General features: G+C 39.3%; 1 protein-coding gene across 1 annotated transcript in view; it reads right to left on the bottom strand.

Moving 5' to 3' along the window:
• LOC306765248 (uncharacterized protein) overlaps positions 1-18600 on the bottom strand; it is a gene marked incomplete at its 5' end in the record, with an annotated part of 107413 nt that extends 88813 nt beyond the window's left edge. Inside the window, one exon of the mRNA XM_079252652.1 lies at positions 18569-18600. Coding sequence (XP_079108778.1) covers positions 18569-18600 — 32 coding nt within the window. The remainder of the gene's footprint in view (positions 1-18568) is intronic.
• Between the last annotated feature and the right edge of the window lie 794 nt (positions 18601-19394).

Below are 19394 nucleotides of genomic sequence, written 5' to 3'. Positions count from 1 at the left end.
ATGTATGTGCAGGTTCCTCCAGGTTTCTGGACAAACGTTAGCTCATAGGAAAACAAATCATTTTCATATATGTTGAACTTGTCAAAACACACAATCTTATACTGGCACATGTTTGCTGTTTGATTCCCTTTTATTTATCTTACTTGAGTAAATAATATGCCTCCAGGACTGATTTATTGTAGATAGTCTGTAAAAACGGAACTGCTCTGTTGGAATTAGTGAACTGCTGTATGTATCAGCAATCAGATTCTCACGAAAGTACACTTTAAAAAAGAACAACATGCACTCCCAGGCCAGCTCCTCCCATCTAGTCCACCTGTGGTTCACAGCACACGTAACTGAGCAGAAGTACTAAAAGTAGACCAGATTTGGCTTAAATTTGTCTGCTATCTGGGTATCTCCGTAATGTCATACGTTAGTAAAGTGAGCCCCAACCGGTTTGTCCTCAAGACCTCCTGCACGCAACATGGACCCCATGATGTGTTGACATGGCTCCAGGACCTCTTCTCACCATAAATACATACATTCTGTCTGAGTTCTGACCTGACCTCACCTGTCCTGTCCAGACCAGTTCCATCCAAGACCTGTCCCATCCTGTCCAGACCAGTTCCATCCAAGACCTGTCCCATCCTGTCCAGACCAGTTCCATCCAAGACCTGTCCCATCCTGTCCGATCCCACCCCAACCCATTCCCTCCTGTCCAGACCAGTTATGTCCCGATCTGAACTACTCCAGCTGGATGCATAACCTTTAGCAAGTGGCCATTTTTACTTTTATCAGTAACTTGATGTTTTCATGCAGAGTTTGAGGACGTGGTTTTAAAAAGTTTTCACGCTCCCAAAATGCTGATTCCAACAAACAACAATAACAATAAAACCAGAGGAGAGACATCTCAACTTATCTGCATGGATGTGGACTTCATTTTATTACTGTAGAGGTTCTGGAGAGTCATCAGGGTCTTCTGCTTTAACGTTGCCATGGAGACAGGCAGAGAACATCCAGAGAAAATCGACCAAGTCTTCCTCTCGCTCCGTCATGTCTCCTTTAGTTTTTAACCAGACAGGAGATGCAGCACCTCTGAGCCATCATGGTAAACGGAGATGTCAGCATTAACTTAGCAGGACTTTCGTCTCCCTGTACAGCCGGCCTGACAAATGCAACTTGTCCATTACCAGATGTCTTTACTGCATCCCTCTGATGGGACGAGCAAGCTGTTGGACTGTGGGAGGAACGTGAGGGAACCCGTACAGAACATGGAGGCTCTACTTAGCAAGAGACAGCAGGATTTAGAACCAGCAACTTTCTAACTGAAGACATGGAGATGGCCACCACGTTAGCTCTTATGATGAACTCACCAGATAGTCCACTAGACTCAGAGCGACGGGGGGGCTTGGTTCAGCTGGAACATTTTCCATTATAAGCAAGCATAAAATGTATCATCGAAAAAGAGAATAAAAATAAAAACAAAATAAAAGGTAATTCTGTGACATGCTCAAATATAAATCAAAGCTATGCATATTCATATATTCTTTTACATAACATCAATAAATTCAATGCATATATTTGTATAACGCCAACCAAAGACCCATTTCAGTAATATCTTTTTGAAGAAATATATAATATATATGTTTCCACACGTCTTCCTGCTACTATCTACATGCTATCCCCACTAAAGCACCTCCACCTCAGCTGCATCATAAACATCATTTGGGTTTTATTCCAGTCAGAATCCCACCATTACAGTTATAATATTATTAACATCATATCAGCTTGAAAGGATTTCTTGCTGACCTGAAATCCTTTCACGCTGATATGATGTTTATAATGTAGTAACTGTCTGGGATCACAGTCAGGTTAGCTTCATGGTCACATAAACACTCAGAGGCCGCTGTCTCAATAAGCACTGACTTATAAGGTGAAAAGAATTACATGATAAAGTTTTATTAAAGTATATCTAGACTATTAAAAATGAATTCTACAAGGCCATGGTATATCGTCTATAAACTGGACGTAAAACATTTTCAGTATTTGTTTGTGTAGAAAACCTATTAAATAATTCCCTGCTGGTGCTTTTAATGCAATGTGCTAAGTCCAGTTTGAAGAAATAAATAAACAAATGAAGGTAAAGCAGGATTTAATGAGGTATGTGGTCTATGAAGACCTGCGTAATTAAATATTGATAATTATTTCATAGGTTCAAAAAGGTTTGATCTGCACACACAAGTATCCCAGTAGACAAGTATGATTTCAAATTCCCATCATGACATAAAAACCTGGTGAAAATATTTACATACTTGATTGCATACTTTGTATCCAGTAAAAAAGAGAAAAAGAGGGAAAGAACTCCTGTATATTCCTCAAATATACATTAAAATAGGCAGACAAAACCTATAAACTGCTAATATTGGTGGCTTGAAATGGTGATTTGATATGGAATGCAGCCCATTGTCAACAAACAGAACTGGAACATGCCATTTTCTAAGCAGCGTCCATAGCAACCATGTTAGCAACAAAGCTTTTGTTTTCCATAATCTCAATTTGTTTCAGGTCCATGGGTTTTGAGAAGACGCCTTGTTGTTGTTTGGATGATAATCACAGTTCAAATGTCATAAATTTATGTTGTTTTTCCTGAAAATGCGGCAAAATACTGAGAATTTGAGCTGATGGACTGAATCCCATCATACAGGATCAGGAGGCTTTCTGTATCAATGCTGCTAATCAGTGATATATGGATGAACGATAACGCTTCGTACAGGAGTGTGAGAATGTCTCAATCTGGAGCCATTTTAATGCATTCAGTTGTAGCAGTGAATCAATGACAGGAAATTAAAATGATCATTTCAGTCAGATAAATGAAAAGAAGAAGACAAAAGGATTTCATTCAAAATGATCTGATGGAAATGAAACAAATATGAAAAATGATGTTAGAAAACAAAAAATCAGTGAAATTATGAAGAAAATGTTCAAAATAATTTTGCTAAAAGCAGGACAGAACGCCGCTGGTTTACTGCTGGCCTGATGGACTCGTTGGCCCGATGGACACGCTGGTCTGATGGACACGTTGGCCTGATGGACACGTTGGTCTGATGGACACGTTGGCCTGATGGACTCGTTGGCCTGATGGACTCGTTGGCCTGATGGACACGTTGGTCTGATGGACACGCTGGCCTGATGGACACGTTGGCCTGATGGACACGTTGGCCTGATGGACACGTTGGCCTGATGGACTCGTTGGCCTGATGGACACGCTGGCCTGATGGACACGTTGGCCTGATGGACACGTTGGCCTGATGGACTCGTTGGTCTGATGGACACGTTGGCCTGATGGACACGTTGGCCTGATGGACACGCTGGTCTGATGGACACGTTGGTCTGATGGACACGTTGGCCTGATGGACACGTTGGCCTGATGGACACGTTGGTCTGATGGACACGTTGGCCTGATGGACACGTTGGTCTGATGGACACGTTGGCCTGATGGACACGTTGGCCTGATGGACTCGTTGGCCTGATGGACACGTTGGTCTGATGGACACGTTGGCCTGATGGACACGTTGGTCTGATGGACACGTTGGCCTGATGGACACGTTGGCCTGATGGACACGCTGGTCTGATGGACACGTTGGTCTGATGGACACGTTGGCCTGATGGACACGTTGGTCTGATGGACACGTTGGCCTGATGGACACGTTGGTCTGATGGACACGTTGGCCTGATGGACACGTTGGTCTGATGGACACGTTGGCCTGATGGACACGTTGGTCTGATGGACACGTTGGCCTGATGGACACGTTGGTCTGATGGACACGTTGGCCTGATGGACACGTTGGTCTGATGGACACGTTGGTCTGATGGACACGTTGGCCTGATGGACTCGTTGGCCTGATGGACACATGTCCTCTGACCTGGACATGTCCACACGCAGCGTGACAAACAATGTGCTCTGAAGGCTTCTTACCAGCAGGGAATCGAGAAGACTGAAATATGAGTTGTTTGCAGATGACAGAAGTATTTTCTGCTCTGGGGCTCTGGGGAGGAGACGGCAGGAGGAGACGGCAGGAGGAGACGGCAGGAGACGGCAGGAGGAGGCGCAGCAGATCGGAGATGATTAGAGCAGAAATAAAGAAACTAAACAGAAAGAATTTCATGTGAGAAAAACCATCTTGTTCTGTTGGGAAGAAAAAAAATGCAGAATCCCACGTAGAGCTGATACGTGATAATCAGCAAACAGAGGAACTGGAACCACTTCCTGGTGTAAATCTGGACCAAAAAACCTGCAGGAAACCTTTCAGACATGTCGGAACAAAGCTGGTGAAATGCAGCGCAGTGACTGGAGAAATGAAACGAATCTCTGCATGTTCTGTGATCTCCAGCGTGGAGGTGTGTGTGTCTCTAACGGCCTTCATGCAAACATCAGGAAGCTGCAGAATAAACAAAGCAGGACGAAAAAAACCTGCTTTTTATGGAATCTCACAGGGACATTTGTGGACCTGGTTCAACGATGCAAATTATTTCTAAAGCAGGAAATAATCTAGTGATGGCAGAAAGAGAAGAAATCTTTCATCTGAGAGGAGAAATTTAAAAAGCACAAAGTAAAAAATAATAAAATATGTTCATACCAGGCTGACGTCTGTAATACAGTATAATAATACAGTAATATATATATGTATATATATATATATATATATATATATATATATATATATATATATATATATATATATATATATATATATATATATATATATACACATACATACATAATGTATTATGATATAATATTATGATATAATATATAATGATTTATACATTTTTATGGATGTATTTATAGGAAATTGAAGCAATGTTTGTTTAATGCATTTATAAATGGTTGTAATATTTATATTTATAAATTTGGATAAATTCTGGATGTTAAATATGAATATTGTGTGTGTGAGTGTCTGTGTGTGTGTGTGTGTGGGGGTTCTTCTTCCCATCCCCCCCCCGCCACCCCTCTTTTTTAAGAAAAAAAAAACAAAACCTTTATACTATGATTTCATGATACTGTTTTTTCATTATACTTTTTTCTTTTCTTTTCTTTTTGTATTCATATTTCTTTTTGTTTAAATAAATGAACAAACTAATGAAACATGAGATCGGCCATCAGACGAACTGTCATTTCCTACTTAAATGCCACATTGTTTGCGACACAACAACAACAAAACAACAACATGAGGGCTGTAAATAATTACATTTACATCTTTTCACATTTTCTTATGAAGCTGGAGTTTAAAGACAAAAAATATTTCATTTGGTTCAAACAAACATGTTAAACAATGACGTGCTGTCTGTTTCTTTTAATAAACTATTTATTTACACATATTTACAAACATACACATTTATACAAATATACACACACCAGAAATTATTTGATAAATGACGTACAAAATTTTTAACAATAAGACCAGAATTATGGTCCTGTGTGCAATATTGTGTCATATTTGTATAATTCAGATTTTATTTTATTTGGTTTTATTCTAATTAAACAGGATTTTTGTTAAACTACAAAGATCGTTTGTGTTGTGAAATCTTTGAATCTTATTGTGATATAATTTGTACTTTATTTATAATAAATTTAATGGGATAAATGTCTAATATAAAATGTAATTTATGTTTAGTTTATATAAAAATTTACAGTAATTCATTACATGTCATTAACTATTCAGAAATAGATATGAGAATATGTGCCATGGAAATAATGTGTACAAAACATTTCACACAATTAAATGGAAAAAAGAGTTTTGTTTTTTTTTTTAAATAATATCAAACATGCAAATTTATTTTAAAAATTAAGACAATTTTCAGAAAATAATTTTCTCATAAAATTAGATTTTTTTTTCAGTTTTATCAGTTAAAAATAAAATGTTAAATAGAAATGCTTCAATACAAATAATTAAATATACAGAATATAAATTTCTTTATTGTCTTTATTTTAGATTGAAATCATTGCATTGTTTTAAAAATAGTAAAAAATGTTTTATGAATAAATTTGAATCCATTTAATAGCTGAATGAATTCTTTTGAACGAGTCCGAACCAAAGATGAAGGAGCTATTGGCCACCTGGAGGAGCTCTAACATCACACATGGACACGTCTCAGGCCGTCCGTCATGTCCCCCTGTCCTTCTGCAGGTCAGGTTCCCAGCATGGTGTGACTTCGAGGCCGTCCATGTGGTGACGTGTCCCTGCATGAGACACGCTGTCCTCTGTGTGCTTGTCTCTGAGGAGGACATGACAGCATACAGACTGTCCCGTGTTGCTCAGCCAGTTTGCAGACATCTGTATTTCACCTTCACTTCAGACGACACATTTCAGTTGTTAATTCTTTTCTTTATCTTAAAATGTCATCATTTCTGCCAGTTTTTCCTTTATTTAGCAACTTTTGCTCTTTTGACTACATCAGTGCATTATGCACAGTTAATATGTTTACCTGCGGAATATTTTATATTCTCCTCAACCATGATTTATTTATTTTGTGTCAAAAAACAAATTACATTTTTGTTTATATATATATATATATATATATATATATATATATATATATATATATATATATATATATATATATATATATATATATATATAATGTACACACGGAATATTTTGCCTTTTACTTTTACAGCAACTTTCACCTTCTACTTGCTGTTCAAACAAGCTTTTTTCTTTTCTTTCACTTTTCTTTTGTCCATTTCTAGTTCATTAAGAGTGAAATACAAAAAAGAAAAAGTTTCCTGCAGACCAGCTTCTGTGTGTGAATGAATGACTAAACATCTGATGATGTAATTATCACATCATCTGACTGAAAGTTGGTCAAATCTATTAACCTTTATAGAGCAAAAATACTCTGACACTGAGTCCGTCAACATGATCATTAAAATCTCATAGCAGGGAGTAATCAAATTACTGTAGTAATCAGATCTACATTCACTTCTGAAATTCTAAACATCCTAGTACTACATTTATTAGTCAGATTTCTTTCACAGTACGAACAAATAGATGTAACTTCATATTCTCTTCAAAACATCTGGTCTCTGTTATACATGGTGACAGCTACACCATCACCATTAGCTGCTAATGTTGTGTTAGCATTAGCTGCTAATATTGGAACCTGTGGCGTTAGCATTGGCTGATAATGTTGTGTAAGCATTAGCTGCTAATATTGTGTTAGCATTAACTGTTAATGTTGTGTTAGCATTAGATGCTAATGTTTGATCCTGCAGTGTGTGCATTAGCTGCTAATGCAGGAGCCTGGAGCGTTAGCTTTAGCAGCTGTTGAGGGGGACCATAGTGTTAGCCTTAGGTGCTAATGTGGGAGCCTACAATTTCACTCTAAGCTGCTAATAAAGGGAGCCTGTTGGCTTAGTGTTAGCTGGAGCCTGTGGTGTTAGCTTTAGCTGCTCCGTGACGTCACCTGTAGGTTTCTGAAGAGCTGTATTGAAGCTCGGTGGGTGGTTCCTACCATCACCATCTTGGCAGGGGCATACGTGTCATCTTGGTCGGAAAATACAAATATGGGCAAAGATGGTTTAAATTGGTTTAAATTACTTTTAAACAGGCGAGTTAGAAAAAATTCGTTCCCCTCCCAGTTGTCATGAAGGTAAACCTGACCTATTAAACCTAAAATGGATTCTTGTACCAGGCTGTAAACATGTTTATTTCTGCTGTAAACATGTTTATTTCTGCTGTAAACATGTTTACATCTGCTGTAAACATGTTTATTTCTGCTGTGAAGTTGGTCTTTTTAACATGGGAGTCTATGGGGATTTGCTCTGTTTTGCAGCCCCTAGTGGATGAAGGGGGAACTGCAGTTTTATGGACTTCCGCATAGGCTTCACTTTTAACTGCCGGAGGCTCCGTCCATCGTTCATATACAGTCTATGGTTGCGCCACACTTCTTCTTCTTGATATATTTTGGTGGTTGGCAAAACAAACCATTGTATTGGTACATTACCGCCACCATGTGGTCCGGAGTGTGGACCAGAACATTCCCAAGAGCTCAAATTGTCAAAACATTAGTTCTTCTGCAGCATTTCCCCAATCCCATGTTGTTGTGTCCCCAGTTTTAATCTGAATTCTCATAATCAGATTATTCAGTCTCCATGAAGACCTAAATAATCTGATTATTTCGAAGTGAGATGACTTTGGTTTGTATGTAAACAGGCTCAGTCATGAGTTTCTGTATGAGACAATTTAGTTATAAAATGATTTAAAGCCCAGCTTTAATGGCACATTCACAGATAATTCAGCTCATCTGTACAGTTTATGAAAGAACTGTATTCATTCAATTTTATTTTACCTGAATAATTTATTAAAATTAAAACACATAAATGGGATTCTCTTGGTAATGTTTCTGTGTTTTAATTTCTTTAACAAGTGTGATGTTTAGCATCAGGTTCTGTGTTTTTTTAATTGAAATAAACTGAGATTTAACTTTAAATTAGTTATTAACTTGTAAATGATCATGTACATATACATTTTATGATCATTTAAATGTTCATATACATTTATCATAAGATTATAATAACGAATGCAGGAATATGTTAAATTTTTTCATTTGGTTAAGGTGAATGCAACAATCCAGTTATATTTATGTTTTTGGACGGTAAACATCAAAAGTTGCATTTGAGTAAAAAGATCAATATTTCTGTGTATCTTCTCTTAAAGTTTGCAGCAATGGAGCATGTCAGACTACAGATTAAAGAAAAAAAACCATTTCACCATTAATAAAAGTTGATAAAATCTGAGCTGTGACTGAAATCTAGCTGGAAAAAGAGGAAGGGAAACGGTTATTATAGTTTTGCTAAGCGTTCGCGCCGTTTGTGTGTGTGTGCAGATTTATCCCTCCTGTAGCAGCGCTAGCATCTCCTAAACAATTTACAGCGGACACATTTATAGTCCCACATCGTAAAATCACCAGATTGATCCCCGCTCTCTCTCCATCATATCCAGTGCTGTACACTCCATTAAAAACGCTGCTGTGATATTTTACTATGTTTTAAACGGGCATATTTCTGGACGTCTCTGGCAGCCCGACTTCAGAAGCCTTTAGGGGTCCCAAAATATTTGAAGAGGCATAAAAGTGTTCATGTTCATTATGTAAACCCATATACAATATGTCTGAGACCATTAGGAAGGACAGCACACACACTCTGGCCAGATAAATAGTAGCAGCTTACGGCGGCAAATCCCAGGGATGATGTCGGGTTCTGGTTCTGATCCGCTCTGGTTTATAATGCCGGATTGAAACAGAACTATTATGTGAGTGAACAAGTTGATGGATGTTATCTGGGATGTTTACATGTCAGGAAATGTGGAACAGTAAAGTCAACTAATCCTTTTTTTATGACGTGTTTATTCATGACATTTTCTTCTGGTCAAACTGGGAAAGTTCTGTTTTCTAGAGGTTTTCCCACAAGGTTCGGCTCGGTACCGGACCTCTCAGGTCCCGAAAAGGTGAAGACTATGAAAGACTGAAAGACTAACCTGTTCCTGGGTTCAACTCCTATCAGGGTAAATCGCCATGGTAACTAACGCTGAAAGACTAACCTGCTCCTGGGTTCAACTCCTATCAGGGTAAATCGCCATGGTAACGTACGCTGAAAGATTAACCTGCTCCTGGGTTCACCTCTTACCGGGGTAAATCACCATGGTAACGTACGCTGAAAGACTAACCTGCTCCTGGGTCCACCTATTACCGGGGTAAATCGCCATGGTAACGTACGCTGAAAGATTAACCTGCTCCTGGGTTCACCTCTTACCGGGGTAAATCACCATGGTAACGTACGCTGAAAGACTAACCTGCTCCTGGGTCCACCTATTACCTGGGTAAATCACCATGGTAACGTACGCTGAAAGACTAACCTGCTCCTGGGTTCACCTCTTACCGGGGTAAATCGCCATGGTAACGTACGCTGAAAGACTAACCTGCTCCTGGGTTCACCTCTTACCGGGGTAAATCGCCATGGTAACGTACGCTGAAAGATTAACCTGCTTCTGGGTCCACCTCTTACCGGGGTAAATCGCCATGGTAACGTACGCTGAAAGACTAACCTGCTCCTGGGTTCACCTCTTACCGGGGTAAATCGCCATGGTAACGTACGCTGAAAGACTAACCTGCTCCTGGGTTCACCTCTTACCGGGGTAAATCGCCATGGTAACGTACGCTGAAAGACTAACCTGCTCCTGGGTTCACCTCTTACCAGGGTAAATCGCCATGGTAACGTACGCTGAAAGACTAACCTGCTCCTGGGTTCACCTCTTACCGGGGTAAATCGCCATGGTAACTAACGCTGAAAACCTAACCTGCCCCGACACAGGTTGTGTTCCAGATACGAGATCAGAGAGTATAAAAGCACCACTTCTGGACCAGTCAGGTCACCCATTCTTCGGATGTACTGTCCATAGTTGGTGGACAGTGAAAGAAACGCTAGGGAGAGAAAGTTTTTATGAACAGATGCACCATCACCACCAGTTCATTTCTGGCTACTGGAACTGGCTTGGCATTGGGATCATCATGCATCAGGCTACAACTTGAACCGATGTTGTGTCCAGGTCTGTTCTTCTTCTGGTTCCACCGTCTTCCGTCTTCTGTGTCCACAAGGGAAACGATGTCAGCGCTGGAAACTCCTTCATTGTTTCACTGAAGTACGATGGAAAGTCTAAACGACAAAATTCTTCTTTGATTTTTCTGTAAAGACATAAAAATAACTTCCATGTCCTCAACAAACTTCTGTCTCCATCTAAAACAAATACCTGAATGAACACAAAAGAGTTTTAGAGTAAACATGTCATCACCGTGTCAACCATCTCCCACTGCTTTTATGCCAGGAGCAGGATTTTCTTTGGAAAATGGGGAATTTTGGATATTTGCTCAAGTTTGCAAATGATGTTTATGTTAGTCTTGAAGCATCACTTCCTCCCTCACTTAGACCTGAGATTGTTCCTTCCAGCAGAAACTCATCTGATGGCTGAAAACATGTTGTCAATAAGCATAAAAATGGCCAGGAAAGTTGGCCAACAGCTGTGAAAGGAGAGGAGATAGAAAGACTGTTGGGAATAATGAACGGGACATGGTCACCAGGCCTGGTGGGATGTGTGTTGTTGGTGAGGTGAGAAGAGACAACAGATGTTTCAGGACGAGAGGACCAACGCTCGTACCACCAATCTGGAGAAATCCCAGTGGTGAGCATGAGAGGTTGATAATCTTACCCAGATCAGTACACCGCCGAATACTGGCATAAGGACACACACACACGCATAAAACTGATAAATGTGATGAAGAAACAGCGAGAGGACGGAGAAGAAACACACAACATTGTTTAGAGTTCAATTCTCTGCTAGCAGCCTGGCGTCTCCGGCATTTTCTGTGTGCGTCTGAATGTCTGGCGTCTCTGCAGCCACTTGTCCAAAACACTGTCTGTGTGTGTGTGTGTGTGTGTGTGTGTGTGTAATGCGTGATTGATTTAGGTGGATCCAGGAAGGTAGAGAAACAGAGTTGTTGCATTTTCAACCAAACTGCAAAATCAATGCAAAGTGGGTTTAAATGAAAGAACACGCTGCTTCTAGCCCACATGTACGTCTGTGTGTGCGTGTGTGTGTGTGTGTGTGTGTGTGTGTGTGTGTGTGGACCCACGCAGACGGCTGGTCGTTAAACTGCTCCTGGATCTGTGCTGAAGAGGAGTTTCCTTTCCTGCGTGACGACTGAAACACAGAAATGGGAAGCGTTCCAGCTGTTTACAGTGATGTGGAAAAAACCCCTGAAATTAATTCCTCATGATAAAAAATTCATTTTTACTTCAAGGTGTTTGTGTCTCATGACCCAGCCTCAGCAGAGAAAATACAGTGAAATTCTGTTGGACTGGGAGAGCTTTAACAAAGATTACTGTCTAAATATTGTTCTCAGGCTGAAATGTGTCTTCTCTGCTCATTTACAGTTAAATGACGCCTGAAAACTGATTTCTTTTTTAAAGCCGTATACATAAATTGTTTGTATTATAAGATTTGTTTTGTGAGATAAATTTGATGTTATTAAAAAAAAAAACTGCAAAGCTATGAACATGTGCTATAAAATATGTTGCAACCAAGGTTGCTGACGTTGATGTTGTCCATCTTATGTTGAATATCATCCTCACAGGAACATCCAGGAAAGTCCAGGAATGCATGGCACAAAGCAAACAATAGCTCAGGCTTCAAAATCTGCCACCACAGACTTCGTTACCATATTCATTCCAAGGCTATTTTTCCTGACTCCTGTTCAAAATGACGTAAACTAAATAAATTAAGTACATTTTTATGACAGTGGGAACCAGAGAAAAGCAAATGAATAAATCAAGGAAGATTAAAGAAATTAATCTGTAAAGCAATCCTAAGAACAAGTAAAATAGTCCAAGAATTGAGTACAGAAGTTTGCTTAGAGTGCTTAGAGAACATAGAGTAGAAAAGTAGTGCTTGGAATAAAAAAAAAAAAAAGTAATTCTAAGAATGAGAAAAGTAAACCTGGGAATGAGTAAAGTAATCCTAGAAACTAGTAAAGTAGTCCTAGGAATGAGTGAAGTAATCCTAAAAATGATAAAAGTAATTTTAGGAGGGAGTAAAGTATTCATAGGAAAGAAATTCACTGGAAATGAGTAAAATAATCCCAGGGACAAGTAAACTAATCCTAAAAACAAGTAAAGTAATTCTAGGAACGAGTAAAGTAATCCTAGGAAAGAGTAAGGTAATCCTAGGAATAAGTAAATTAATCCTAGGAACCAGTAAAATAATCCTAGGAACAAATAAAGTAATTCTAGGAACCAGTAAAGTAATCCTAGGAAAGAGTAAAGTAATCCTCGGAATAAGTAAATTAATCCTAGGAACCAGTAAAGTAATCCTAGGAACAAATAAAGTAATTCTAGGAATGAGTAAAGTAATCCTAGAAAGAAGTAAAGTGATCGTAGGAATGAGAAAAGTAATTGAAGGATCAAGTAAAGTAATCATAGGAAATAATAAAGTAATCCTAGGAGAGAGTAAACTAATCCTGGAAATTAGTAAATCAATCCTAGGAACCAGTAAAGTAATCCTAGGAACAAATAAAGTAATTCTAGGAATGAGAGAAGTAATTGTAGGATTAAGTAAAGTAATGGTAGGAAAGTGTAAAGTAATCCTAAGAATAAGTAAATGAATCATAGGAATGAATAAATTAATATTAGGAAAGAGAAAAGTATTTGTAGGAATAGGTAAAGTAATCTTAGGAATAAGTAAAGTAATTTTAGGAATGAAAAAAGTAATCCTAGGGATAAGTAAAGTAATATCTGAAGGGGAGCTGTGCTACAGTAGAAGGTAAAAATATAAGTTTTACAGACATTTAAAGGCTAAATACAAAAGATTTTTCCGTAAAAGTGATTAAACACATGCTGTCAGGTGCAGAAGGAACCTTCCATATAAACAACCTGAATTCTTCCTCAACAACGTCTTTGTCAAGCTTTTCTCCTCTCAGTTACACTTGATAGAAAAAATTTTGTTCACTGTGTCGCTTCTTATTACCTCCTGGTTCCTTAACCAATCACATGTGACTCCCCAAGGTTGCCAAGTAACAGCGCAGCGTTTGGTATATTATGTTGGTGAATGAGCTGCCACCTGCAGGTAACTAGCAAAAGTAGCAAACCAGGAATGGTTTAGAAATAGTCTGGGCACCTTCCGAAACAGCTGACCACCAAATGCAGAGTGAAGCAAAGATCAATAGTGGAGAATCTTTTGCGAGATGGAGGATACTGAGACCAAATTCATCTCAATATGGATACAGAGCCTTCAACGTTTCTTCTGGACAGGTAAGCACAGGAATTTTGGTCAAATTAGCCAAAATGATTCATTGAATTTACAAAACACTTTAGTCTAATTTCAGGGCCAGCGCTCATTAAACTGATTTGTGTGACTGCATTGATAGATTAGTTGTGTATATTGATGACATGTTGGTTTATAACAACAAATAATGATATTTTGGTCAAGTAAGTGGTTTGTTTGGCCTTGAAACAAATGAAATCACAATCAGCTGCAGTGAGTTACCCCAACACAGCTTTGTGGTCTCTGATTCTGGTTCTGGTTCCCCAGCAGACGCTGTAGACCAGACTGAGCACAACAGACTGACCACAACATGGGAGGGAACTGGACTTTTAGAGATGAGAAAAGGTCTGATGTGAATTCACACATGAATTAACTTCAACACGTTCTTCTAAAAAGCTTGAAATGTGAAATCAGAATGATAAACCAGGTACTGATGAGTGTAGTTTACCTGTTCCAGACCAGTGCAGACCTTTCCAGTCTCCACTGGTCTGGCCATGCTTGGCTGAAAAATGACCCCACTGGCTGAAAAGTTTGCAAAGCGCTGTCCTACCTGAGAAGTTTACTATAAAACATCAAATGGAGATGGAACAGGAGGTACGCCATTATAGCAGTAGAATTATTGTTCTCCAAAAACTGTAAATAAAACGTGCAACAGTCCACAGAAAACCCAAATCCTACGATACAGAAACAAGAACCAGAGGTGGCTTCTTTGCTCTGAACCAGTGAGACTGGGCATTCCCACTGCTCTAAATGGACCAAAGGTTGTTCAAACCGATCAAACACACCAGCGTGGTTCATCTCTTCGTTGATCATGTTGTGCTTTGGGAGGAACTGCAAGCAAAACTGAGAGCGAGAAACAGATTTCTGGAACAGAAACAGCTCATCTCCATGTGGCCGTACGCTGCAGGCGAACAGGACCTGCTGAAGTCACCCTGCAGTGGCGTTCCACTCATCCTCACCATAAACCGTCTACGGTTCTCTCTCACCGCAGTTATTCGTTCAACAAATACCCCGACAATGAAAGTATTTATCTCCAAACACACTTCCCGTCTTCTGTCCGTGACGTACGATGGAAAACCAGCAGAATTCCAGAGCAAGGCAGGTCCAGGAGGGATCTACATTTTGTCATCACGTGATTTGGACCTTTAACCACACAGCAGGAAGACTTCCTCTGGAATGTCAGGAAGCATAAACGTCTTCCTGTCATGTCCCCGGTCATCCTCGCTTGATCTGCCTTTTCTGCCGACATCTTTGCTCTCTCCTGACTGGATGTGTTCCCACAGTGGACCTCCAGCCTCCCACCTGAGGGCATGGAGAAACCCTGTGACCTGTCGTGTATTAGCCAATCATCCGGGACTGAGGGTTAGGGTAAGGTTTAGGTTTAGGTTTAAGTTTAGGTTTAAGTTTAGGTTTAGGTTTAGGTTAGGCTTAGGTTTAGGATTAGGTTTAGGTTAGGCTTAGGTTTAGGTTTAGGTTAGGGTTAGGTTTAGGTTTAGGTTAGGGTTTGGTTTAGGGCTAGGTTTAGGTTAGGGTTTGGTTTAGGGCTAGATTTAGGTTCAGGTTTAGGATTAGGATTAGGATTAAGTTTAGGTTAGGCTTAGGTTTAGGTTTAGGTTAGGGTTAGGTTTAGGGCGAGGTTTAGGTTTAGGTTAGGGTTTGGTTTAGGGCTAGATTTAGGTTTAGGATTAGGGTTGGGGTTGGGGTTTAGGGTTACCACGATTATGGATTTTTGCGCTGGCCTACTGACTTGGAGGTTATTGTAGGTTGTGTACCGATGTAAAATAGCTGATTATTGAAAAGACAGACAGAAGAGTTTATAACATCTTTGGTTCGCTGGTGTCCTGCGACTTCCAGATTCCTTTTCTTCAAAGATGAAATGACAAATGAAAAACAGATTTTCATTTAAATATAATTTGAATTTTACAGTTTAATTAAAGAAGAATTATTCTAATTCCAGTCGCATATCTTTCTACTGCAACTCCAGTTCCTGAGATGCTTGGTTCCCATCGTTGCCTGGATGGGAACCTCCATGGAGAGACTGTGGAGAACCAGTATGAATCTTTCTGCAGAGTTACGGTGAACTGACTGATACCTGAGTCCAGGTGAGAAAAGACAAAAGCAGAAGAACTCTGAGTCAGGCGTTCAGAAAAAAAGACTGAAATCAGCTCTTTGTTTTACCCGAGCATCAAGACTGAGGTTAGAAGTTTTCTGTTCTGTTTGATCTCATTTCTTCTTTCTTATTTTCTTAATGGTACGGTTTTTCTTTTCTTTTCCAGCTTCCAGGAGGATCTTGTCGGTGATTTTATCTGGGGGGCAATGAGAACAAGCTCTGATTTCTTTTTCACTGACCTGAAGAAACTTTGATCCATCCGGGATTTTTTAAATCAGAAACACAAGGTGAGAGACTGAAGGCTTGCTGGGATCTTTTCCATGATGAGACGGAACATGTAGAGAACAGGAGGGGTGGAGGACTGGACCCTGCGGCACTGAGCTGAAACACTGAGGAATTAACATTATCATGGGTGATATTATATGTGTTTGAAATGACATTTTTTAAATGATTTAATTCAATATTTTATTACGCACAAAATATCTGTATTTCTTTTTTTTTTTTTACTTAAAATGTGAAAAATGTGTGAAATTATCGAGCTAAACAAATAATACTAAATATATATTTATATATACAGAAATAAATATTTATCTAAAATATAAACACTTTTGTATGTATAAATATTCATACGAAATATAAAAATATAATTTATACACCGAATACATAATAAAGATTTTGAATAAAAGAAATAAAAATGAACAAATTATATTAATGTGTAATTGAGGTAAAATATATTTAATGTTTTTTTTCTCCAGAACTTCTCCAGGTTATCATCACGTTTTCTAAAACGACGGATCATTAACTGTAAACACATTGATGAAGTACTTGTACTTCTTTACTTTGTGGAACGATGCAGATTAAATGTGGAATACTTCTAGGTTGTTCTGCTGTTATGTTCCTGGTTTCGACCCACTAGAGACCAGATCGTGCTGAATGTGGAAGCTCGTCTAAAAAGACCCCTGATAAAAATCAGACATTTTTTGTTTTTTGAAATTATACGTTAATGTTGACGACATTTAAAACAAAACTAAGCAAACAAAAAACCAGGAAAAGGCAAATGAAGTGGAGCGACTGGTCTGACTGGAGTCTGGATGACTGGACGGATCCTGAAGAAACATTTCACTGTGTGTCTGCTTTTATAAACACTTTTATATGTACATTTCATATGTACATTTATTTATAAGTACATTTACTTATATGTACATTTATATGTACATTAATATGTATATTTATTTATATGTACATTTATATGTACATTTATATGTATATTTATATGTATATTTATTTATATGGACACTCTTTGCACTTTCATTAGTTGTATAAAATGCATCATTAGATAATAAAATAAATGTACTCTGATTAGTTACAAGAAAGTCCTGTTTAAAAGTTCCTTCAGTAAAATGTAATTTCATTTTTTTTAGGTTATTTTTAATTTATTTTTTTTATATCAACCTTTACCTTTTTCAGCCAGCAGGTGGCAGAAAACCAATCACACCTGCATGGGATTTATCAGTCATCCACAGATTATTTTCCTTGTCCTGTTAATGCTGTGAGAATAAGAAACTGTTTGCAACACCAAAAACACAACACATTTTAATTAGGACAGGAATTAATAAACATTGTTTTAGCTTTAACATCAGTCATAATTAAACTCTATGTGTGTTTATCACATCAGAGGCATTTCAGGTCAAATCAGACTGAATCAGGTCAAACGAAGCAGAACAAAACGACGCCAGCCTGACCTGCAGCAGTTCAGGAAGAAAACATCAAAATTTTTATTTAAACTTCTTTCATTTAATGCATTTTGTCTTTCTGTTTTACAGAGAAAGAGAAAAATAATTTCATCTGCATCAATGCTAAAAGGGCATTAAAAGATGTAACAACGTTTAAAATTTCACAGTTTTAATGAGGAAAACAAAGTAAACAAAGCTGAAAAGAGCAGTAATTTTATTCACGTTATACAAACATCACAAGCAGAAATAGAGCAAATATATATATGTATATATATGTGTGTGTGTGTGTGTGTGTATTAGTCTTCTGCAAGGGAGTAAAGAATGTTAGAAAATGCTTCACTGCTTTCATAAATGATTTATAAGAAATGAACTTTCCAACTTTGGGTACTGAGTAACTGTTGGAAAACTGTTTCCCCTCAGGGATCATTAAAGTTACACTAAAGCCTGAAGAAGAAATAATCCTCTGAGGAGGAGGAGGAGGAGGAGGAGGAGGGATGGCAGGAAGGAGGAAATGGAGGAAAATAGACGGGGAGGGGAGGACGAAAGGAACGAGGGAGGGAGTTTACTGTAGTGGGGGAGGAGGGTGGAAGAAGGGAGGGGTCAAAGGTCATCCTCATTTTTTATCCATTATACTGCTGAGGGTCACATTCTGGATCATGTCTGTGTGAGAGAAGAGACACGAGTCCACCGCGTCACCTCCATTCAGGCAAATCAGACTCCTTCGTTCTCTACTGGAAGGAGGAGAGGAGGAGGAGGAGGAGGAATGAAGAGGAGAGGATGGAGGAGACGCTGCTCTTTGCAGTGACAGGAGGAGGTGGAGGGCGTTTGTATTTGACCGCAGCCTGACCTCCTCCCTGCTACCCTCTCACCTCTCCTTCACCTCCCTCCCATCATCCCTCATGTTGGACAGAGGAGGCCCCGCACACACCACAGCCTGTCCTGGGAATGACCTCTGCTCTGCTGAGCAGGAATGTCGAAGGAATGACTCCCAACACACACCGCCAGGAAAACACACATTTTCACACAGAAGAAGAAGAAGAGAAAAGTAGTAGAAGAAGAGCTCAGATAGTTCTCTCATCACAGCGTGCGTCTTCAGGATTATAGATGAGGAGTACGGAAAGCCAGAAGTGTCATGTCGGCTTGCCGAGGGAGCAGAAACACTCCTGCAGGATGATGTATGGGGAGTAATCCACACTGAGACCTGCTTATACACACACTCACAATCAAAGGCAGCAGACGCACACGCACACACACACACACACTCACACACACACACACACACACACGCAGACGTGGAGGTGTTTATTTGATGCAGATGTTGGGCAGGAAACGAGTTGCTTTCAGGGACACAAACACGTCTGACACATGAGACACATGCTCGGGTCAGCGCAGTTTAGTCGTCTTGTTCAGTAGAGCTGCAGTAGAAATCAGTAGACACCTAAACGCACACACACACACACACACACACACACACACACACACACACCCATGCAGCGATAAGAGTCATGGAGAAGTCAGGGGTCAGAGGTCAGTCTGAGGTCTGCAGTCACTCTGAGGGCAAAGGTCAGTCAGAGGTCGCATCGAGCGTCAGACGCTCAGACACACACACCAGCTTCACACCTTTACTTTCATAAATCTCCCTGCAGGATCAGAGATGTAAGTCCGTCATGATATTTTATAAGCTCATCGTCAGCG

Source organism: Telmatherina bonti (assembly GCF_933228915.1).
Source record: "Telmatherina bonti genome assembly, chromosome: 14".
Taxonomy (NCBI): Eukaryota; Metazoa; Chordata; class Actinopteri; order Atheriniformes; family Telmatherinidae; genus Telmatherina; species Telmatherina bonti.
The sequence above is the reverse complement of the archived record's forward strand: the minus strand, read 5'-3'. Positions and strand labels throughout refer to the sequence as shown.